This window comes from Nanorana parkeri, unplaced genomic scaffold (assembly GCF_000935625.1).
Source record: "Nanorana parkeri isolate BGI_ZX_2015 unplaced genomic scaffold, ASM93562v1 scaffold1125, whole genome shotgun sequence".
Taxonomy (NCBI): Eukaryota; Metazoa; Chordata; class Amphibia; order Anura; family Dicroglossidae; genus Nanorana; species Nanorana parkeri.
In genome coordinates, this window is record NW_017307393.1 from 2,998 (window position 1) to 26,922 (window position 23,925).

Consider the following 23,925-nt stretch of genomic DNA (forward strand, 5'->3'; position numbering starts at 1 on the left):
TTGTTTTGAAATCATGAACTTAAATTCATCTTTATACTTATAGAATTAAAAGAACAAAATGGCTTCCAGTATACCGATGTTACATTATGTGGATATGATAAGTGTAGGCCTTGCAGTTTCTTTCTTAATAGTTGCTTAATAGTTCCAGCAAAACTGTCACGCAGTGGGTTGTCAGCCTGCCATGTGCACTCTTTCAGTTGGCTGTTGGGCTGTTTGACGGATAGACCTGATAAGTACTGGAATGGCCAACAAGTGCTGCTGCTGGCAGGATCTCCAAGTAAGAAACTTTCACAAAAAAACTACAAAAATAAAGATAACTGTATACAGTGAGACATAATGCTAAGCATACTAAAAAAAGATGGTGTGTTTATATACACTTTACATTGAAACCAAACATTTATTATACCTGCTGGTAAATAAAAGAAAAATCTATGTAAAGCTGCTATATCGGTCAAATTCAAAGAACAATATGAGCACTGAAGAGTAATCAATGCTAGGTATCTCACTTTATAAATATGTGATGTCTTTCTGAATTGTTTTAATAGCTTGTATTTTAGGTTTAATGTTCATTTAATCAATTTGGCTTCTTCACAGGGAGTTTTTGGTGAGAAGCCTCGGGTTCCGGAATATAAAGTTGTGTCTATGCGTAAATCTCCTTTCATACTTTTGCACTATGGGCCCTTTAAGGCCTGCTGGGACTGTTTGATCCTTCTCGCCACCTTCTATGTAGCAGTGACTGTGCCGTACAGTGTCTGCTTCAGCAGTGTGAAAGAAGAAGGTACTCAGAATCCACGTAGCCCACCCAGCGCATGTGATCTTGCTGTGGAAATCCTATTCATACTAGGTAATTATGGGTTCGGAGTGAGTAAAGTCACAAATAGACTTCAGAGAATGTGGGTTATCAGAAACAAATTGGCTGGTTAAACTGAAACCAGTAAATATTAAGACCTTTATCCAAGAGTTTAGCTTTCTATGGTCAGAAGTATACAAAGATATTGATAGCTGTACTGTATTGAAAAAGCATGGAGGCTAAAAACTCTTCATTTGATGCATGCTTCTCCTGGGTCAGTGGCTCAGAATCTAATAAAATCAGAGACAGCCAGCATAGAGGTTAGTAATGGTGATCTCCATGTTTCCGTCAGAACAAGTTTCCTTTAAAGCTGCTCTCGACAGTTTCTCCACACAGCTGGCTATATTTCAGCTACGGTGGGAAAAAAGTCCTAACTACCAGATGGCAGATAACTTCATCAGTTTATACAGACCTCCTGATGTTTGTGCCCTTAAAATACTGGCGATCAATTTATGCCATCCTAAAATAGTTGGGATCCATTTTCAAAACTTTTGCGATCTTTTTTTTTTTTTGCTGTGTAGTTTATCTGTTACTATTATTTTATCCTTTTTTGGTTTAGACTGTAAGGAGAAAAACGATCTGAGGTAAAAATAGGGCAAAGTTTAGTGCTACAAAAATCAGATATTTTGCTGAAATAAAATATAAATAAGCCCATTAAAGCAATATATTCCACTTCCAATAACTACAAAAACAACTGCCAGATACCTCAGGGCTTCCCTCCCTTCCCCCATTAGGAGCTGCCATAATAACAGTGTCCTGGAGATTATACTTTAAAATCAAAGTAAAAGCAGTGGTGTCTGTAGCAGACATTTGCAGATATACATGAAAAAAACCCATACAACAGTCAACATGCCCCTGCACCTATCGTAATGTGAACGAGTACCAACATTGGGAAATATGTAGAAATCATTAAACTGAGTGAAAATATGCTCTGAGCCCATTTAATCCTGTTTAAGGTGTGGTATTGTGTGGCAATCCCACAGTGGAACTGGGGGTTGTAGTAACCCAGGACTCTCAGCCAGAGAGACTGAGCAGTTCCAGGAAACAAATTATTTTGCTGGGAAAGAACTGGCTTTGCAGTTCTCTCCAGAAAACCTGGATTTGGTATGGGATCCTGGAACTGGGAGATTTCAAAGAGAACTGGGAGGGATGAAATCTCCATTCCTGGGTCCATGGTTTAGTAGGGGCCAGAACCTAATGATTGCACACCTGTGCATAGCCCTTATGGAAAGGGTGCTGGCTAGTGTTCTGGGCTCCAGCTGGGAAGAGGAACAGAGGTGTTCAGGAGTCAGGAGGACTCCACCCAGACGTCAGAGGGGAGCCAGGTGGCTGTGTGTGCTGGAGGCACCTCGTAGACAGCCGAGGAGACAGAGAGCCAGTGACACATGAGGGATGTGTTTGAGTGCCCACGAGGGGAGAGGTCAGGAAGGTCGGTAACCCAAGGACCGCTACGACACACTGCTAAGAGAGCAGAGTGAGGGCTCATAAGCGAATCTACTGAGCCATATAAAAGGGAACTGTCTTATGTTGCTGCTAATGCAAGATATATTTCTGTTTGCCCTAAATAAACTGCATTTGATTTGACTTACCTGGACTACAGTGGAGTGTCCTTGTTACAAAGGATAATAGTACTTTGAAATAAATGAACCCTAACACTCTAACCATACCCAGGCTTGCAAGTGGACAGCATTTCCATTATGGACTCTGGAGAAATGATCATACATGTGCATAATGCATCTCAACAGCAAGGAGGAGGATGTGAGTAGTACCCACATAGGGTGTGGCTTCTGGTCCGGGTGTTTCACTGATTACAAATCTGTAGTGGGGGATATAATAAAAAAATGGGGAGGGAATGGGGACATGATAGACTTAATTTGTTTGAAAGTACAGATGCAGCAGCACATTGTAGGTCAAGACTCTTCCAGGACTACTGCAAGTAATGTCACTGCCACTGCCCTGGTTTCAAAAAGTAGGCTCTCTTTAATATTGGCCATAGTCTAAGATAAATGCAATATTCTTGTGTGGTTTTCTATTGATAAATAGATATCATTCTGAATTTCCGCACAACATTCGTCAGCCAGTCTGGGCAAGTGGTATTCTCCTCGCGTCTCATTTTCATCCATTATATCAGGACATGGTTCCTGCTGGATCTTCTAGCTGCTCTTCCTGTGGATCTGCTCTATAGCTTCAAAGTCAACATAGTGAGTGACCTTTTCTTCTTCACTGTGTATAACATTTGTCTTTTGTGTTAGATTTTGGAATAATTTTGGTAAGAGCACTCAAAGGCTTTGCATTCACTAAAATTGATTGGGGGCTAACTCTGTGGTGCAGTAAGTGTAGTATAGTGACTGTGAACCACATGCTGGCAATACCACAGATTTTGACTTCATTTTTTTCTCCACTCTCTGAGACATCTGCAAATTTCAATTCTGTATCCGAACCTTTTACTGAAACAGAATTATTGAACTGCTCTCATGTATATGTGGCAAATGATAAAAGGACCAAACATTTACTGGAATATACACCAACAGAATAGGCGCATTAGTAGCAGAGATTTATAACATGCATCCCTAAGCTAAATGGGCACTATTTTGTTACTGATTTCTTTCTCCCACAACTATTTCCAACTCCAAGTTCTGCTAAACCTTAAAAAAAATGAATATTTATGGCTTTGTGGTAGCTGTGATGTTCTACCGAACTTTACATCCTTAGATGTAAAGTAACACAGTATATTTGCCACTTCCTGTGAGCTGAAAAGAAAGCACGATGATATTCTCTTTATTGTGTAAGCTGCTAATCCTATCAGCCACTGGGTAATGGAGGTAAACAAAGGCAGTCCTGTTTGAAGTCCAGACTAGCTTCATAGATACAGTGGAGGAGTAGCCAGGGACAGGAACTGTGTCATTCACAGGATTATGAGCTGAAAATAAAGAGAAAAAGACCAAAACGAATGCATGCATGTTATCTAAGATTGGAAAGCTGCAATATAATATTGCTTTGTTTTTGGGTTTAGATATGTCTTAATGAATATGCCAGATCATTCATTCGCTCAGCATACACTACTGACTCTGTGAATGTTATAGAATCTTGTGATGTTTTCAGATCTTTTATACTTACCTTGTCTGCCTCAATTTGCTTGCAGCACATTGTCATTTTCGTTATAATGTCAGTTGTATTTATTTCTCTTTCCTTCCTCCGCCTAATGAAAGTATTTTGGGGCTCACCTCTTGAAGACTGTTCGCCTGCTTCGGCTCCTACGCCTACTCCCACGATTGGATCGATATTCCCAGTACAGCGCAGTTGTACTCAGCCTCCTCATGGTTGTCTTTGCTCTTCTAGCACACTGGGTGGCCTGCATCTGGTATTTCATTGGTCAGCAAGAAATTGAAAGCAACCAATCAGAAGTGCCAGAGATTGGTGAGTATGCATTGTATATTATATACTGCATAATAATTTTACATAAAAATTTAGACATATTTTAGACGCAGCTGACTTTTTTATATACAGTGTATATAATTGGGACTCCCACTGTGTGTTTCTAGAAATCCCAAATTGCTGTTCATTGCCCATTTTCTCTGTCCCCTATCTACCTCCTGTCCTATCTCCAAAACATTTGAGCCCTTGAATGCAACATTGCTTTAAGATCTGGGATAATTAGCAATTCCCAGAAGAATGTCTTAGATTGTAAGCTCTCACGGGCAGGGCCCTCCTTACCATCTTGTCTTGATTTGTATTGTAACTGTAATGTCTTCCTTATACTGTAAATTGCTGCGCAAACTGTGGGCGCTATATAAATCCTGTATAATAATAATAACTCTCCACATCTCCCCCTACATCCAAACCTCTCCCCATAACTTTAAATACTGTATATTAGATTCTAATTCATGGGATGACCGTTAGGGTCCTTTTATACTTATGTATGTGTAGCTTGTTGGGATTTTTACTTGAAATGTATTTTCATGCAGTAAAATGTATGTAATTTAGTGCAGGAGAATGGACAAGTGTGAATGGCCCAAGACGTTCAAACTCGCAGTGGTTTCGGTACTTTCGGTTAAAACACTGGATATCTTTACTAATACGAAATACCAGTTTTATAATCCATCTTATGTTTTGAAAGGGTTTGTATTTCTAACCCCATGACACTTTCTCTGTTTTATCCCCGTATGACTGCTGACACACAGTTCATACGCACCACTCATACATTGAAAAATATGACCATGACCTATTCTCTAAAACCTTTAAAAGGATTGCAGTTGTAGTTTAAAAGATTACAGTTTAAAAGGATTGCAGTTTCCTTAGTTGTCTGAGCCATTGACCTGGAACAAGTATGGATCAGGAGCTCATGTGAGCCTTTTTTTTCTTCTGTTTTAAATTTTTAATGGGCACAACAACCACACCCACACACATTTTTTATTTTATTTTCCATAAAAAGCCTTTCCATAAATAAAACATTGGAATTTGACAGACCTTTACTTTTCACACACCAGGTATCACAACAGCGCAACACTATAGTGCTACACTATAAGCTTTTTTACTTTGGTTTTGTTTGGGGACTATACATTCTAAGTGTTGACAGCTGCACACTATAGATAGGGAATCAACCGCATAGGATTTCTTTAGGAGATGCTACTTTTCTTGAGCTGAAGAAATACAAACTGAATGTTCAGGTCTTTGGATGAGATCATTTGCATCACACCAGATCTAAATTGAGGAATGTCACAACCATGTTATTGTGCTGTGACCTGTAATAGCAGCATTGCCTTCTATTTTTGCAGGTTGGCTTCAAGAGCTGGCCCGGCGTTTGGAAACCCCTTACTACATGGGAAGGAAAAATATAAGCAGGCACTTGTCACTTCCAGAAAATGACAGTGAAGACACTTTAAATGAGACTGCTCTCGTATTACTAGGAGGACCTTCTCCCAAGAGCTCATACATCACATCCTTGTACTTTGCACTCAGCAGTCTAACCAGCGTTGGGTTTGGGAATGTTTCTGCTAACACAGACACTGAGAAGATCTTCTCCATCTGTATCATGTTGGTTGGAGGTATGTGTAATCATGCAACACAAAACTACACGTATACTCCATTCATGGTCGGATTTCACACAAGGCAACCCGAAAGCCCGGCCTCGGACAGCAGGAAGTAGAGGGGCAGCAGGGGTGTGGAATTCCTATCCCCCAACACCCAGGACATGCAGTTCTGGGCGCCGGGCGGGTAGTTGTTTTCTACATTAAGCCCTGCTTTGGGAAAGCAGGGCTAAATGTACAGTGGGGAAGCTGCCGCTTACTTTGTACAAGTGTTTTTCAGCGATGTTGCCGAGATCGCTTGTATGCAGCCTGCATACAGGGGGGCACATTAGGGAACCTGCCATTGGAGCAGCAGAGAGATTAAATCCGGCCCTGACTCCATTACAAATTGCAGAAGAGTAAGAATGGATGGAAGTCTGAATAAGAACTCAGATACTGTACTTTTTTAGTCAACATACACTGTAAGATGACTTGCAATGAACGTGAGAAACATCACATGTGAAGTTGTAAAGATAGCTGATAAGCTGCTACTTACCTATTTATTAGACGTGTAACATTAAAGTAAGAACTGCAAAGATGTGTTAATCTTATAGAATTTTCATTGATATTTGTATTCCTGGCCTACACAAACATTTCTGTTCATAGAGAGGTTTCTGATTACCTGTTCTTATAGCAAGTGTCATGAGAAACCTAACCTGTCATAGAAATGTTATACTAAATAATGTGAACTGAAGCTACAAGTAGCCCTGTCATTTGTCTTTTTCTGTATTTGACCAAACTTCTTACATTCTGTGGAGCAATCATGCTTATGCTTTGGCATCTATATTGAAGATGAGAGAACAAATTATATACAGAGAGACTGAGCAGGCCATTCAACTCACACCAGTCAAACTAACCCTTTTGGCAAATGCCAAAACTGAAAACTGCCAGTCCAAGCATGAGGACCCAGTTCTCTATAAGATGACAACCTAGGCTCTTTGCAGCCTCCTGGGCCTGTCAACGGTGGCCCACACTCTAATCAATAGTAGTTACTCTCCTGAATGTGCATCTAGTTCAGTTCTTACTCTCTCTGCTTCTGTCACACACACTGGGAAGCAGAGTGACTTTGGGTAAGGTAGCGACTGGGGCCGGGGGGCAGGAAGGCCACCTTATCATCACCACCTCTGCCTGATACCTGTGCACAGTGGGACACAAAGGAGAACTCATAAAAATATTAATTTCTTACCTAATTTGTGTTGTCTACATTTTGTGTAAGAATGTTATCTATGTTGTTCTATATACACATACATTACATCAGTTATAGCAGAACTGTCAGATGAAAGGCATCTCATTTATTTAGATATCTTTATATATCGTTTCACTTCAGTATTACCACTTGCATAATTTCCACTTTGTTAAATCATTAATAAGTGAGCAGAATAAGGCAGATTCCAGATCTCTTCATGTGTGGGATATTTCTATGGAGACAGTGTATGCATCCATGTGTGGGCGTATGTGTGTGCATATGCTGGCTGGTGAAGGGTCTTCTTGTCAGGGTATTAATAGATGCAGCAGAAGCTTTAACCTACAAAAAAAAACGTCTTCATACATATCTCTAGCAGCTTCTGTTCTATAACTGAGTAATTAACATTGCGTGAACCTGAGTACTGATTTATAGAAATTAAGAAAGATTTACAAACAACTGTATAGTAGAGAAACCCATACTAAGCAATCCATTTAAATGTAAAGTGTATGCCCAGCTAAAACTATTTATTGACTTTGGTTATAATGGAAAGAGATTAGAGCTCCTGTTGGGTTTTTACTATTTGGGGCTCTGTGAGAGATATTTCCCCCCACTTATTGTCCATGTGACAACAGTTTTACCAGATTTGAAGGAAAAATCAACAACAACACAGACAGAAATATTTTTTTAGTAGAAGGTTAGAACCTCTGTCAGCTTTAATTGCTTTAACATGCCCTTCTGATGAAGGCACATTTAGAGGTGAAATGTGTCAAAGACATGCATGCTCTTTAACCAGTGTGGGACCTTATTTTATCTGCGTGGTACCATTTGTGTCAATACTTTAATATGGGACTATATTAAGGAAGTGTTAAGGTCAGAGCATGTTCGGCTGACCAAAGTGCAGCCGAAGCCAGCCGATGTATGGCTAATTTTAGCCGATGCACGGATGAAATCAGCCGTACAAGCCTGAACTGAATAGCCGAACAGCGTTCGGCTCACTTCACTTCGGGTGGGTTATTCACTCGGCTGCTTTCGGCAGCTTTGTGAATAACCCTGTCAGTGTGCTTCGTGTATTTCTTTCAGATTTATGCAGTAATCCAGTGTGAAATCTGCCCCTGTGCAGGAGCGTCCTGTAATAAAGACTGGTCACTGCTGGTCTCTCCTTGTGCAGGGTGACTGGTCTTGTATCCGCCCCTTCTTGTCATTTTCTGTAGGCAGACTGTAGTGGGTGGGTGGGAAAGAACTGGTTTTGTAGTTCTCCCCAGGTTTTCTGGATTTGGCATGGGATCCTGGAACTGGGAGATTTCATCTCTCCCAATTCTCTTTGACATCTCCCAGTTTCGGGATCCCATGCCAAATCCAAAAAACCTGGGGAGAACAACAAAGCCAGTTATTTCCCAGAGAAATAATTTGCTTCCTGGAACCGGTTAGCCCCTCTGGCTGAGAGTCCAGGGTGACTATAACACCCAGTTCTACCGTGGGATTGCCACACAATACCACAATATACACTGAGTGGCCAGATTATTATGACCACCCCATCAGTACTTCGTTGGGCCACGAGATGTTGAAAGGTGATGCAAGGAATCTGACACTGCACTGTTGCCCTTCTGTTGTCTTGTACTAGTCTTGCCACTCTCCGTTCTGCCCTAACATTGACTAGTCGCTGACGGCCACAATTCGCACGTTCAGACCCAGATTTTTGGCTGACCATCCAGTCTTTAACAACAGCTGCTCTTGAACATTTAACGAATTCTGCTGTTTTGCTGATACTCGCTCCATGGCTCTGAGTGCCAACAATCATCCCACGTTCAAAGGCTCACGTGTACAATCACTTCTACTGTTGTGGTAAACAACCTGCTTCCCTATTTATAATGGCCTGGCCCTCTAGCAACTTATATGTCATTATCAACATTCATGTGTCTTTATTGAAATCTGTGGCCATATACTTACCTACCTTCTGGTTCCAATCTTTGCTGCATATTGCACATAGTGTGGGTGGCATATATACAGGACTTCATTCTATGATTGTCTCATTCTATATATATGCCTTTGAATCATTATTGTTTTGATTTATACATCCTACAAGCTGTGATGAAATATTTTGGCACATGTGACTAGATGGTGCTGAGGAGCATAGGAAATAAATGTTTATTTCCTATGCTCCTCAGCTCCATCTAGTGGTCATAATGCAGTATTTTCCAAAGGTTACCCGAAAAGAAAATATACGAAGAATGTAGAATAGATTTTGCCTCTATTCGCACAGAACAAACGTTCACAGAAATTTGCAGGGTGAATGGCTCTGAAAATTGTTTATAAATAGACTCCTTTAATGTAACTTATAATTATAGCTCTATAGTTGTATGTTTTTTAAAAAAGCAACAGTGGAGTTACAGACATCCATTTTTCATTCTTTATCCTGTACTAATTGCATAATAAGTAATTGCTGATGATTACGTGGTGTTTTAGCTTATGGCCATTGTTTAGTGAATAACCGTGTTGTCTTTGTATTTCTCGAATGTCTTCTTTAGCCCTGATGCACGCTCTGGTGTTTGGAAATGTGACCGCTATCATCCAGCGCTTGTATGCAAGGCGGTTCTTGTATCACAGCCGTACTCGGGATCTTCGAGATTATATCCGTATCCATGGCATTCCCAAGCCTCTAAAACAGCGCATGTTAGAATATGTTCAGACCACGTGGGCAATGAACAATGGAATTGACACTAATGAGGTAAGACAAGCTTTGTATGGATTAGAATCAGTCTTGTTTCACTTTGAAATTAATTTCTATATTTTGGTGCATTGTTTTTCCTTCTTGCGCATTTTCTGTTTGGAAGTGTTATTTTACTTTTTGGTTAGTTAAACAATGACACTAAGATCTGGATTTTCTACAGTTGCCATATCAGCCAATCATTAAGCTTAATAGCTTAAACATAAATCTGAACTTGAGTGTAAGCAAATGTTGTAGAAATACAAGAGGTATATGTATTTTTACTTGAATCTTAGGGAGTTATTCACAAAGCTAGCCAAAGGATCAGCCGTAGCTCCGGCCGCCGGAGCCCTTCGGTTCAGTCGAACCCAAAGGCTGCTGTATGGGCTATTCACTAGCTGTCACTGCTGGCTCCGCCCAATTGTTTTCTTTTTTATTGAAAAAAATCTTTATTTTATTTAATGTATTATTTATTTACATTTTTAAACATTTGTTTTCTTTTTTCTTTTTCAACTTTTGTGTACCACGGAGGTACCGAGCAGAATAGCCAAGATGAATGCTGCTCTGCGGCATTCGGCTATTCACTCACTGCCGTTCGGCCCCTATGTGAATGGGGCGAACAGCAGCAAGTGAGCTGCCGGAGTTTCGGCTCAGCCGATCCAGATGTTGGATCAGCTGAGTCGAAGTCCTTCTGCACTTCAGCTCAGCCGAAGTGCAGAGCATGTTCGGCTGACCAAAGTGCAGCCGAAGCCAGCCGATATACGGCTGATTTCAGCCTTACAAGCCTGAACTGAATAGCAGAACAGCGTTCGGCTCACTTCACTTCATGTGGGTTATTCACTCGGCTGCCTTCGGCAGCTTTTTGAATTACCCTGTTAGTGTGCTTTGTGTATTTCTTCTAGATTTGTGCAGTAATCCAGTGTGAAATCTGCCCCTGTGCAGGAGCGTCCTGTAATAAAGACTGGTCACTGCTGCTCTCTCTCCTTGTGCAGGGTGACTGGTCTTGTATCCGCCCCTTGCTGTAATTTTCTGTAGGCTGACTGTAGTTGTCCCTACCACAGTTCTGCTTTCTGCAAAGGCATTTGTTGCACACAAAGTAGATTTATATCCTTTGTGGCTATTGAGGAATATATTTGAATAAACGTTTTTGTGCTTTCAAAATGTAAACAAGTGAATGAGTTCTAGTGACTACGTCACTTCTCTCCCTCCATTCAGTCAGCTCCCTCCAGATTTATATAAGATACAGAGTGTCTATAAGGTGCTGTGCTTTCTTTAGAGACCGATAGCACTTTCATGAAATAATTTTGTTAACTAATGTTGACCCTAAGCCAATATTAAAGGAGAACTATGGGGTTAAGGCTTTTCCCCATAGTTCTCCTTAGGGTCACGGGAGGACACAAACTAGCGTCCTCCCGTCACCCTAAGCTCAGTATACTGAGACGCCGCAGCTGAAGCGGATCCCGACATATATTGTCTGGATCCACCCAGCTGCGTGAGTGACAGCTGGCTCTGCCTATCTAGAGGCAGAGCCAGTTGTACCCGCCCCCTCCCGGTCCGCCAGTCAGCGCTGGAGGATCGGAGAGAGGAGGGGGGAATCCACCCCCTCCCCTGTCACGGCAGAGAGCTGTGACAGGATCGAGCGGTGAGCGAACGCCGGTATGTGTTCGCTCACCTCCTGATCTACTGAGCTGACCTGTGACAGTCTCATTGTCACAGGTCGGCTAGAACTATGAGGTGAGTGAAAAGCACTCACCTCATAGTTCTCCTTTAAGTTTAACAGGTATGTTAAAGACAAATTACCAAATAGGTGAATATGTTATCTTTCATTGGTCTTGGCATATAGATTTCTATTGAAATGATTAGTGAGTGAGTCTCAGATGCAGTACTCCACTGTCATTTTTGCTTGGCTTTGTACAGTATGATATGAGATGAGTCTGAAAATAGAGCAATCCAGCAGCTTAGCAGCCATACAGTCCATCCTCTCCTGCTGAATAGCTAATATGTCACAGGCAAAATCAACAGCAGCTCCTCTATACCCCTTCCTCTCTATTCTACCTCTAAACACATAATATAGCAAAACGTCCTGTTCTCTGCCACTTTTATATGGTGTAGTGCTTATTTGCTTCATTTCTGCTGACTGGTGGCTACAGATGGTGGGAAATCCTAGAAAGATGAAGCTAGAGACAAATGGGAGGTCCACTAGTGACATCATCTTTCAGGAGCAATGTTTCAAAACAGCCCACTATCATGCTTGAATGGTCCAATCTGAAGTGGTTCACAAGTAGATCTGGTCACTCATCTTTATTGGGACTTTAGGCACTAGGTTTTCTCTGCCTTTAGCTTTCTTTATGTGTACATGATAAGATGTGATGTAACAAAGAGCCTTAATTCCAAAACATGTTAGCTCATATCACATTTTATGGTTAACTTGTAAATAAACAGCTATATTTTCCACATTGGGTATGCAGTTGCCTTCTATCACCCAACCTTATGTATTTGATATAATATTTTATTCAGTATTTTTTAAGTAAATTTCTTTAAATAGTAAACAAATGTCATATTTGTGCCCATTAAACTGGTCTATGGTACTGCAGATTGTTCTATTAATAATAGAAACCTAGGATCACAACTCAAAAAGCAAAAGGACATGCTGATCACAGGTGCTGTCAAAGGCTTGCTTATGATTTTCGATATGGATTGAAAATGACAAGTACATGCTTATTGGTTGGTACATGCTACATCTGTACTTCTTCCTCCTCTAGTATATTTATACAGTGCAGAGTTTATCATTTTCTTCAGCCCTGTATTGTGTTTTTTCACACTTTGCAGCTCCTGCACAGTCTTCCAGATGAACTGCGAGCTGACATTGCTATGCACCTCAACAAGGATCTGCTGCAAATGCCACTGTTTGCCCTTGCCAGCCGCGGATGCCTGCGTTCCCTGTCACTGAATATTAAACCCTTCTTCTGCACGCCTGGAGAGTATTTGATCCGACAGGGGGATGCTTTGGAATCTCTATATTGTGTGTGCTCAGGATCCATGGAAGTCCTCAAGGATGGTGTTGTCCTAGCAATATTAGGTGTGTGTTGATGTGGAAACCGGTTGTGTGTTCCACAAAGAAGATGCTCTGTCATACTGATCTTTATACAAATAAGGTTTACTTTATTCATCATTAGTTCAACATTGTAAGCATTTCATTTAGATAATAATGCTATCTAATATATTAAAAAGGTAAGGGCACAGGGGGATAACTTAGAATATTTGAAACGGTAGTTATAGCTGCAGTTAAATAAAGTAGGGACGCACAGATACCATTTTTTCCAGACCGGATACGAGTACCCATACGTTTCCTCAAGTACTCGCCAATACCAATTATCAATACTTTTTTTTTTAGTGCCATGTGACAGTTTTTCTAAAATACAGACAAATGATTTTAGGACAGTGGTGAAGTACCAGTGCCCGGTTTCAGCTGCAAATGCTGTGCCCCTGGTAGTTCTGGCACTGACTCCAAGCTGTAGAGGGACTACAAATCTCAGCAATACATTATCCAGCAATGCATAATACCAGCAGCTATAGAGGAGCACAAATTACAGCAAAACCTTATATAGTAATGCAGAATGCCACCAGCTATAGAGGACTACAAATCCCAACAATACATTATACATCAATGAATAATATGAAGCTACATACTCTGTGCTGCTCTGGCATGCCAGCCTAATGTCTCCAGCAGAGGATCTCAGGAGGGCTGTGTGGGGTCTCAGGAGGGCTGTGCTGGGTTTTAGGAGGATGTGCAGGGTCTTAGGAGGGTTTTGCAGGGTCTCACCAGGGGTCTGGCTGGTCTCACCAGTGGGTGAGGGTGGCGTGGTTTCAGGAAGGGGGAGGAGATGTGCTTACTGTACCAGCTAGCTTCAGTTTAAACATTTAAAGCACTGGTATCGACGTTTACTATTGGGGCATTTTCAGTGTATGAGTACTCATGAAAATGCCCAGTATCGGCACCAATACCGATATCGGAGCATTCCTAAAAAAAAGAGACACTGGATGATTTTATTTCAAGAGAGAAAGCTTTCCACTATACAAAAGAGTTACTAATAAGTAAAAGGAAACCTGTTATATTTGACATTTATGTCATTTTGTTGTGTAGCCTATTGTCTGCTAGTGGCCATGTTAGAAAAAGGAAGCCAAGTAGTAGACATTCCCGTCAGTGTCATTTTTTTTTTCCCCCAAGATTGATAGTGATATATCCATTGATCAACCATTCATTGTATAGTCCTACTGAAAGGTGTACATCAATGGGCAGATCATTTGTATAATTAAATAATTTCAGTATTTTGCTCTCTGCAGGTAAAGGTGACCTGATTGGTTGTGAAGTCTCTTGTGAAGACACAGTGATTAAAGCAAATGCGGATGTCAAAGCTCTGACGTACTGTGACCTTCAAGGGATCAATCTGAAGGGACTACGTGACACTCTGTCACTCTACCCAGAATATGCACACAAATTTACAGGTCAGATCGTACACCAGCTAAGCTACAACTTGGGAAGCAGCAGATGTGAGCCAGAGGTAAGTGAGAGCTCACAATAGATCACCACAATAGGACAAATATATTGAGCAAACAGATGAATCATAATGGTCATATTCTGTTTGGCTCTTATGGATTAATGTACTTTGTTACCTAATTATTAAAGGGCAAAAGTCTTACTTTGCATGTCGGCACATTAGATAAGGTGCAGTCACCATATGAAGCCATGCGGTGTCTTGAAATAACAAAAAGAAAAGAAAAAAGTTCCCAGAAAGTCATCGAGGAATAAGTGTAAATATTTACTGGTAAAAGTTTATTTACTAATCATATGAAAAATATATGGATTGCATGCCCCCCACCGCTTATTAGAACTGAGACAATGTTGACTATGACAAACATTTCCCCACACAAAACACCCACAACAATGTATGAGCTTGAAATGAGCAAATGTAACACAAGTGTTCAGTTACTTCAATGATGTCTCTCGAAAGTACATTGAAGTTATCAACATGAAAGAGTGAGAACATGTCTTACGTTGCATTTGCCATCTGTTAGCGTGCAAATCATCTTAAAACATTAAGTAGTGGCAATACATCCATTATCCTAGAGCCACCTCTATTAAATGCTTCAACTTGCATAACTGAGCCACTACCAGGAATGTTTCAACTTAACAGATGTGGAAACTGGTCATGGACAAGTATAAAAATAGGCAAGCCCAAGCATTTACAGAGGCTCCAAGGACCTCCAGCTCAGCGAGATATATCTGATATACTTTTGTTACTGTAGATTTGTTCAAACTAAAAACACAGTTCTGATTACTGATTATATGTGCCCTGCTATCTCAGGATCATTCTACTTTTACACATTTGAATGAAGTGTCTGAAATACCTCATCTAGTCTCGGATGAAATCCCTTAAATGAGAGCTGTGGTGCATATGGAGTAAACATGAACACACATGGGGCTGAAATGCCGGAAAACCCTGAGATGACCACAGCACAGATATGCAGTAATCAGCAGTGCAGGGTTAGTTAAATTGGAACTCCAGGCAAACACCCAAATGCATGGTAGAATTACATATAGGTTTACTGTTTTACCCGGCAAAGGATCTGTAATTATGGCCAGCCATTCCTTTACCAGAAACAATTTTTTAGTCAGGGTGATCACTCTTCTTTTTCCTTGTTTAGCATTACCACTTCCTGGGTTCGCTTTATTGCTTATATTATTTGGGATTTTGCCTAGAGTTTCGAATTAATGATTTTAAAAACATAATATAATGGTAGAGGCTTTAGGATAGAGGTTGATTTTGTTCTGAGGCCTATTATATTTGGTCTTGCTAGTTGGTTTTACTCCTGGGAAAAATGCTGGAATGCTGGATAATCCTTGAAATAATGCTATGTTTTTACCTTCCTACTAGACTCAAATCCATACCGAACACTCTTCGAGGACAGATCTATCAGACCAAGCTTCCTTAAATGTGAATGCTTCAGCACTCACCCCAAAGAACTCCCCCCTTCTCCGCCTCTCTCCATCTCGATATTCTAGCTGCAGTCCACAACACAGATCTCAGGAAGTGACACCAAGACGTACTCCTCACAGGGTGAGCACTACTGAACTTCAGATACCACTGATGTCACAATCAAGGCCACCAGATCTCAGCCCAAGGTACAGTACAAAAAATAAAGCCTACTTTTGCAACACACTTACAGACTATGGGGTCTATTCACGAAGCCGTAGCTTCGGCCGATCCTTCGGCTAGCTTTGGCCCCAGGACCCCTTCGGTTCAGTAGAACCGAAGGGCTGTTGTACGGGCTATTCACTATAGCCCGTACAGCTCCCGAAGTCGGCCGGGTGCTCAGCCGAGCCGAAGGCATATGCTTAGGCTCGACGGAGCCGAGGTGAAAGCCGAAGCTGGCCGAGCGGCCAGCCATTGGCCAGCCGACAGTCTGCTTCTGACAGCTGGGCGGAGCCAGCCACAGCAGAGGGCGGGTACAATAGCTAGTTTGCTATTGGCTATTGCAAATTGAAATAGCCAATAGGAATCTAGCAATGCATTCGTATGGCCAAATCTTTTTTTTTCTTTTTTTGACGGCAGCAGAACTGCTGGCCAATAGAAAACAGTTGGGCGGAGCTAGTTGTCACTGCCAGCTCCGCACAATCGTTTTCTATTTATTTTTTTGTACTTTAATTATTTTTCTGTTCTGCTCGGTCCCACAAAGGGAGTGAGCAGAACAGCCGAGTCGAATGCCGCTCAGGGGCTATTCACTCACTGCTGTTCGGCATCTATAAGAATAGACCGAACAACAGCGAGTAGCCTGCCGGAGGTTCGGCTTAGCCGATCCAGATGTTGGATCGGCTGAGTCGAACTCCTTCTGCACTTCGGGTTGGCCGAACATGCTGAGCATGTTCGGCCAACCCGAAGCCACGCAAAGCCACCCGATGTACGGCTGATTTCAGCCGATATACGGATGAAATCAGCCGTACCAGCCTGAAGTGAATAGCCGAACAGCGTTCGGCTCACTTCGCTTCAGGTCGGTCATTCACTCGGCTGCCTACAGCAGCTTAGTGAATAGACCCCTGTGTTCATGTATGGCCTTTTACATTAAAAATAGTGTCAAAAGCATTAAAAATAATCTAATGCTCGGAAAATATTGGCAACAAAAGAGAGCTTTGTTTTCCCTGCTGTAACCTCCAACCGAAACATCCACTTATCACTTCAGTATTGGGATTGATACCAAAGTTTTTGGCAAACCAGTAGGCCCATAGCTGAATTATAATAAACTTTGCCCCCTGCTTTTCATCTAACCACACACTTAGTCACTCAAACCCGGTCTTTCATGCAAACCTCCTTACTCTTTAAGCTAATACTTTTTAATGTGCTAGTAATTACATTCTTATTCTGAGATCTCCCTTTTATGAAGATAATAAGGCCTCAAGTGTTCTAATACAACTGTCAGATCAAGAACAAGATATTTCTTATGTTTTGTGCTGGGGTACTCCATTTTCTAAACGATACTAATGTGTACTGAATACAATTACCCCTACATGTTCTTAAATATTTTCAAGTTGCTGTTTCTCGCTACAGGGTTGTTGATGGCATAGAAGAAACGACTGGTGAAGCTCAGCAAAAGTTTACATTTTCTAACTGTAGCTCCTTTTCAAATGCTCCAGGTAAGACAACATTTTTGGAAAAATTCAATAAAATCACTAAATTCTAAAATTTGATCTATGCTGCACTGCAGATAACCTCACTAATTCTAACACCTAACAAGAGGCTACTGTACTGAGGTCTCTGGAGATGTAGGTTGTGTTTATTCAGCATGCTTTATGAGTCCTTGAATTTTGTATGCAAATACAGACTAAAGGCTAGCTCCTCCGTACCCAAAGTAACAATGACAGGAAACAATACCGGCGCCTCCACGTGCATTATCGGCCAGTTGCAATGGTAACGAACACACTGAAGAGGCAGCTCCCACAGGTCAAAGGACCTTCAATCTGAGAGACAAAAAACTAAAAGGAGCACCTCCATAGTGTAAAACAAATTTTAATGATAAAAATGGACAACTGTATTGTACTTACAAAAAGTCGGTAGTAAAAAGGCATGTAGAAAACAATGGGATGTCAAATCATCTAGCAGCGGAAGTCTGAAAAGATGTGCAGCATCAGCGTCCACTGCCCCTGTGTGGTCTCAGTTTACATGTTTCTGGGGCACACCCCCTTCCTCAGAACCTGACTAATACCACTTACACCCTGTTCTTATATGTCTAAGGCTGACCTATCACGGGCAATCTCTAAATGAGTCACAAGAAGCAGTTATACCAGTTTTTCTGTGTTATAATTGGTGTTGTCTCTATCCCTGAGGTTCATTATAAGCTGCAAATCAGCTGGTATAATCTAATTAGTGATCAACATGTGAAGGGTCCTAGTTTGGTGTCTAAAAGACCTCATTTTTGTATGAAATTAAATCTAGGAAAGGGAGAGACATTAATCCTCCAGTTTTTAATAAAGCCTCTCAAGGGATCGCAAACATGTGTGAAAACACACAGGTCGCTGAGCATATGCATAATAGTTGTGCAGACTGTTTGAATTTGTATTCCACACTATTGGGAATAGACATTTAAACTGACATAAGAAACGGCTTCTAAACAGTGTGACTGGCAATGGATCGCATTAGCATTGCTTTTGTAGACAAATAAAACACAGTTATAATTTCTATTGATACAAATGACCTTAACATAAAAGAAATTAGTTACATGGAAGATGTAAAAAAAAAAAACATGGAAATAGATACAGTAGTCAAGTGTTAATATTATTGCAATGTAAAGTCCATGAAATTGATACATCAAAACTTATACGACGTGACGATGCAATGGTAAATGTCATATAGTGATGCAGGCTTATTAGTATAGACTAATTTATCGTGTCCATATTGGGATTACAACATTAAAACAAATCCACATGGCACAGTATTCATATTACTGGTGATGTTCGTATTGCTGATAATATTGAAATAAATAATCATATAGATGGTAATGAAAATAATATACATATAAAAAAATGCATAAAATGTATAGTTTAAAAAAAGCCTAAATGAAAAAAACCTTAGGATCATTAACCCCTGATGATCCACTAGAATATAATGAATTACACACCCTGTGTAGAATACCATCTAGGGTGATGGCTACTTCTTGCATGCGGATAAGAGTTGCCTGCGGAAGGCTTGAAATGCTTCCTAGAGATGATCTTTCCCTTTTCATCCACACTCAATTCTAGATCTAGAAAGATTAGGGAATTCCTGTTTACCACATGTGTAAAGTCCAATTTGAAGGGATTGTTTTTACAATACCCCAAAATCCCAAAAATCTGGTTTCCGTACCTTCCCAAATGATAATAATATCGTCTATGTAGCGTGTGAAAAGTACTAAATGCTCACCGAAGGGGTTGTTTGCCCAAATGTATTGTAGTTCCCATCAAGCCATAAAGAGGTTGGCGTAACTGGGAGCAAACCTTGCTCCCATGGCCGTGCCTTTTAATTGGACATAGTATTCATCTAAAAATACAAAGTAGTTATGGGTGAGAGTGTATTCGATGGCTTTAAGTATAAAGCCTGCTTGAAAGAAGTTTAAAGTGCCCGATTTGACCAAAAAGTATTGTACTGCCTCAAGACCTGACTGGTGTTCAATTGCAGTGTATAAGGAGGCCACATCTAAAGAGGCCCAAAGATAGCCCTCTTTCCAAGTGTATTTTCCTAAGATATCCAGTATGTGACTTGAATCTTTAACAAAGGAGGGTATCTCAAAGACTAATGGTTGGAGAAAAAAATCCATGTAGCTGGCTAGATTGTATGTAAGACTATCCATGCCAGCTATAATAGGTCTACCAGGGGGCTGTGAAGGATTTTAATGGATTTTTGGTATGTGGTAAAAATAGGGCACACAGGGGTGATCGAGTGATAAAAATTGAAATTCCGGTTTGGATAGAACACCTGAATCTTTCTCCCAACAGTTCCAGGTTTTTATCTTCAACTCTGGTTGCCACTACAGGACAGACTATGTCTTGTGGATGTGGGTTTTTGGCTTCTTTGATGAGAAAATGACGATGTAGCGTCAATTTTCTAATGTAAATCTAGGAATAACGCAAAGTGGCTTAGATGAGGGAGCAAAATTTAACCCTTTTTTGAGGATAGCAGTCTCACTTTCTTGAAGTGTATGGCTAGAAAGATTAAATATTTTTGTTGTATTGTTGGTATTGTTATCTGAAGTGGCTAGAAGCTTGTTCTTCCTTTTTTTGTTGGACCTCTGCATCCTCTCCTTCTAGAGGGTCGGGCAAGCAAAAGGTCTGTCATCTTTTTATCAAAAAGGGGGAGTAGTACAAAATGACGGTAACATCACCTCCGAAGGAAGATGCCCCTCCCCCCAGGGATATACAACTGGGTCAGTTATGGAATTCAGATCCACTGATATATCCTGTCTCCCTTCCCACAATATTGTGAGGAAAGATGGCCCTTCATCAACTCAGAGTCACCTTCATTCTATTGATATAGAACAACGAGAAGTTATGGCAGAATTGGAAAGGGTGGGTACCAAACCCAAATACAGTGATACAGTAGCCTATAACCCAGTTGAAGGAGGGGCAGCTATTGATAATCACAATTTTTTGTCGGATCCCAGGACCTCCAAAGTAAAAATAAAAAGAATACCAGGGACAGAAGGAGAGGATGCAGGAGAGATGTTAGTCAGGCTCTGAGGAAGGGGGCGTGCCCCAGAAACATGTAAACCGAGACCACACAGGGGCAGTGGACGCTGATGCTGCACATCTTTTCAGACTTCCGCTGCTAGATGATTTGACATCCCATTGTTTTCTACATGCCTTTTTACTACCGACTTTTTGTAAGTACAATACAGTTGTCCGTTTCTATCATTAAAATTTGTTTTACACTACGGAGGCGCTCCTTTTTGTTTTTTGTCCCAAAGTAACAATGCCTGGACAACTCAGTAGTTCTTTCACACACTGAGCATTGCATTGTGGGATGGGGTTGGGTGGAAGCGTGAGTTTATTGCAACATTCAGGGAAGTTTTTCTAGGAACAGAAAGTTCAGGGCTTCAAGGGCACAATGGAGCTACCTTTTGAGACAGTAATATATGAGGTCAACTGATGGTGCCGTCTGTCCTGCCATAATTTTATATTATCATAGTAGATCTAAACCCAAACATTACAATTTTAATTTTACCACATAATATCATTTCAAAAGTTGTTTTTAATTATTGAAAATATGCATCTTCCATTAAATTAATATGTGGGGATCATACCATTATGTTCCCTGTTTAGTGGCCAGGGGGAGACAACAAGTGGCCCTGTCAACACAACATTTGCACCATTGTCAGTGACAATTTGTCACTCTTATTAAACCAGTCTTAAACTATAACGCACAGTACAAAAGCTGGAGCTCTTCTCCAAACTCTTTATCCTTTTGTGAATAGCCCTGTAAATTTAAGAAAATATGGGACCAATCAATCACCCATTTCCTACAGGCAAACTTTGACCGCCATCTAGTAGGCCTTTGAACCCATGCATTAACTCTATTGTAGAGGACCTTAGCTGAAAGGAAAAGCCCCAAGGTGCTCATTCTTCATCACTCCCCCACCACCACCCCACACACACCTCTACTTCCCAAACTACCCTTCTCTCCTCTTCTTCTACCCTATTTCCTCTTAGCTGATAATATGTTTGGTTCCTTTATTCTGACCAATATGCCAACTTCAACAAACTGCCTCATGTAACACTTTGTGATGCTACTACATTGTCAATAATATCAGCATGATTGTATTTTAGATATAGCTAAGGAACAGGTTTTGTTTTTTGTTCTATATTCTGTACACTGTTGAAACTAAAAATATTAAAGAAGAAAAAAATATGTGCGGCAGCATCTACTTATAAGTGCATCTGAATTTAAAATTTGCTCTTCTTCCCCCTGCAAAGTCGCACAAATACCTGTTGATCCTTCTTCAGATGTCCACTTAATGCAGCTTCCTGTGATGATGTAGAAGAGTGCAGTCTCCAGCATCTGTCCATCTACTAGCTTGGAGAGGGGAGAAGGAGATGGAGGGGGAGGAGGGGAGAGGCTTGCCTTGAGTGTTTGTGGAGACACGCACAGCTTACTAGAACACACAAGGGTGGCTCCTGCAAAAGGAAAGGAGCATTCAAAAAACAGCATATCAGGGCCAGTGCTCAGGGGACCAGCTGATTCTGCAGGAAGCTAAAACTTTTAAACATCAAGGAGCAGCATTCATTCTAAGCAATTTAATCAGCATTTGAAATAGCTTAACAACCTTTTAATTTTAATATCACTTTAAAGTTTATACATGCCAGTGGTGGCATGAATTGTTCTTAATAAAAATAACAGTTAAGGACCAAACTGTATAATTTTTTATTTTTTTTTAGATAGTATATTCCTAACATCAGAACCAAGAGCTACCGAAAGTATGGACCGATTGAGTCAAGCCGTGAGTAGTTCATGGACAAGTGTAACAATAAACTGCTTTTTTTCTCAGCAGAACACAAGCTAAAGGCAATGAACTGAATTCCTTTTTATCACACCATACAACCATAGATGTGTATAGCCTATTGCATTAGGGTGTTCACACAAAACACACACACACACATATATATATTTATCTAACATGCATACATACACAGACCTGAGGCATCCCGGATTTCAATCTCTTCAACTGTCCCTTTACCTGCAGCAGGGGTGCAGTAATGAAGCGGGGAGCCTGGCAGGTGGTTGTGTCCACCCACCTGGCTTTCTGATTGGATGGGAAGCCACGGCCACGCAGCTTCCCAGTCACTGAGGACTGCGGCTGTTATGTGAGGAATGTAAGTGGCAAGTGTTGCTGCACTCTACATCGTGATTTGGGATCTCTCCACTGGCTCAGTTAAAGCTTGAGTTGAATCCTTATAGGACAGTGCAGGATTCTTTCCTGTACAGCAGAGGTCCTGATAATCACACATTTAGGACATTTAAGAAAAGAACAGTATAGGAATGCTTCTAGAAAAACAGTAATAATTCTATATGTAAACCTCTTCATTTGCAATCCAAATATGAGATACATCTACATCTAAATACAACTAAATGCCCTCGGCTTATCCATGCATAGTAGAATAACTATATTCCTATATCAATTTTCTTTTCAATGCAGGTATCTGACCTTTCGTGCCAAGTACAGGAACTGAGAGAAGGCCTTCAGTCTCTTCGGCATGCAGTTCACCTATCTTTAATGCCATGCAATACCTCACCCTGCTACCATGGAGGAGACTTTCATGCACACTGTGGCGGCAGCTTGCACTCTCCCAGTGATGCAACAACTACCTGTCCTTCACTTTTTCATCCTCCACGGGTAGAAAAGGCTTCTCAGGTCTGCTACATTCATAGTGCTTCCCCACCCTGCTCTGAGGGACATCTGTCTTGGCTTTGGACACCCCCTACACCTCTATGGTTGCACTGCACTGGGTTTGAGCAGAGGGACTTTAGCCAACCAGGCCCTTCCAGCCTCGTTGCAGAAGAGCACCATAGTGCTACAGACCCTCACTCTGTAGAAATGCACTTTATGGCTCCAAACAGAGAAGGCAACACAGATCCTGAATACTGGCCCAGGGAAGAAGGAACAGGAATGTAAAAATGAACTGTATGAAGTATTAGAAGGAACATTTTATAAATTGTTACTGCGAAAAAAGAGTGATTGTAATATAAGAAAGCCACTTGCAAAAAGTGAACAGTAAAAGTTAATCTTCCATGAAGATATTCAGATCTTTGTGAGCAGAACAGGAATTTGGGTGAAATGTTTTTTTTTCTCAACTGTGGCGGATATTTAAATACATTAAAAAAAAACAGTTTTTAAATATATTCTCTTTACTCCTGGTCTGGATCACAATGCAATGCAATGCAATGCTCACGGATTTAATTCCAAAAGCCCATTATTCAGTTTACATTTAGAAGATGATTACCCTGCCTATGATAGTAGTTTCAGTATAGACTGCCAGTGATCCAACTGCTCTCCAGAAAAATCCGTAGGTAGCATTACAGTACAAAAGAGGTTTCAC

The 23,925-nt window shown here is 40.9% G+C and overlaps 1 protein-coding gene across 1 annotated transcript; it reads left to right on the top strand.

The window, feature by feature from the left end:
- Nucleotides 1-241: 241 nt before the first annotated feature.
- LOC108796487 (potassium voltage-gated channel subfamily H member 3-like) lies at nucleotides 242-23,655 on the top strand. The gene is made up of 12 exons (XM_018567973.1): nucleotides 242-277; nucleotides 595-844; nucleotides 2,894-3,051; nucleotides 4,060-4,267; nucleotides 5,626-5,895; nucleotides 9,628-9,827; nucleotides 12,636-12,885; nucleotides 14,151-14,368; nucleotides 15,743-15,990; nucleotides 17,411-17,496; nucleotides 22,267-22,328; nucleotides 23,025-23,655. The coding sequence occupies exons 1-12, from the start codon at nucleotides 242-244 to the stop codon at nucleotides 23,499-23,501; spliced, it is 2,463 nt and encodes an 820-aa protein (XP_018423475.1). The 3' UTR covers nucleotides 23,502-23,655.
- Nucleotides 23,656-23,925: the final 270 nt, after the last annotated feature.

Excerpts from the sequence above, each read along its gene's own strand:
- LOC108796487 (XM_018567973.1), top strand. The coding sequence starts at position 242 with ATGGCCAACAAGTGCTGCTGCTGGCAGGATCTCCAA. Across the intron at positions 3,052-4,059 it reads ATAGCTTCAAAGTCAACATA|TATTTTGGGGCTCACCTCTT; the intron begins GTGAGTGACCTT and ends GCCTAATGAAAG. Across the intron at positions 17,497-22,266 it reads CTCCTTTTCAAATGCTCCAG|ATAGTATATTCCTAACATCA; the intron begins GTAAGACAACAT and ends ATTTTTTTTTAG.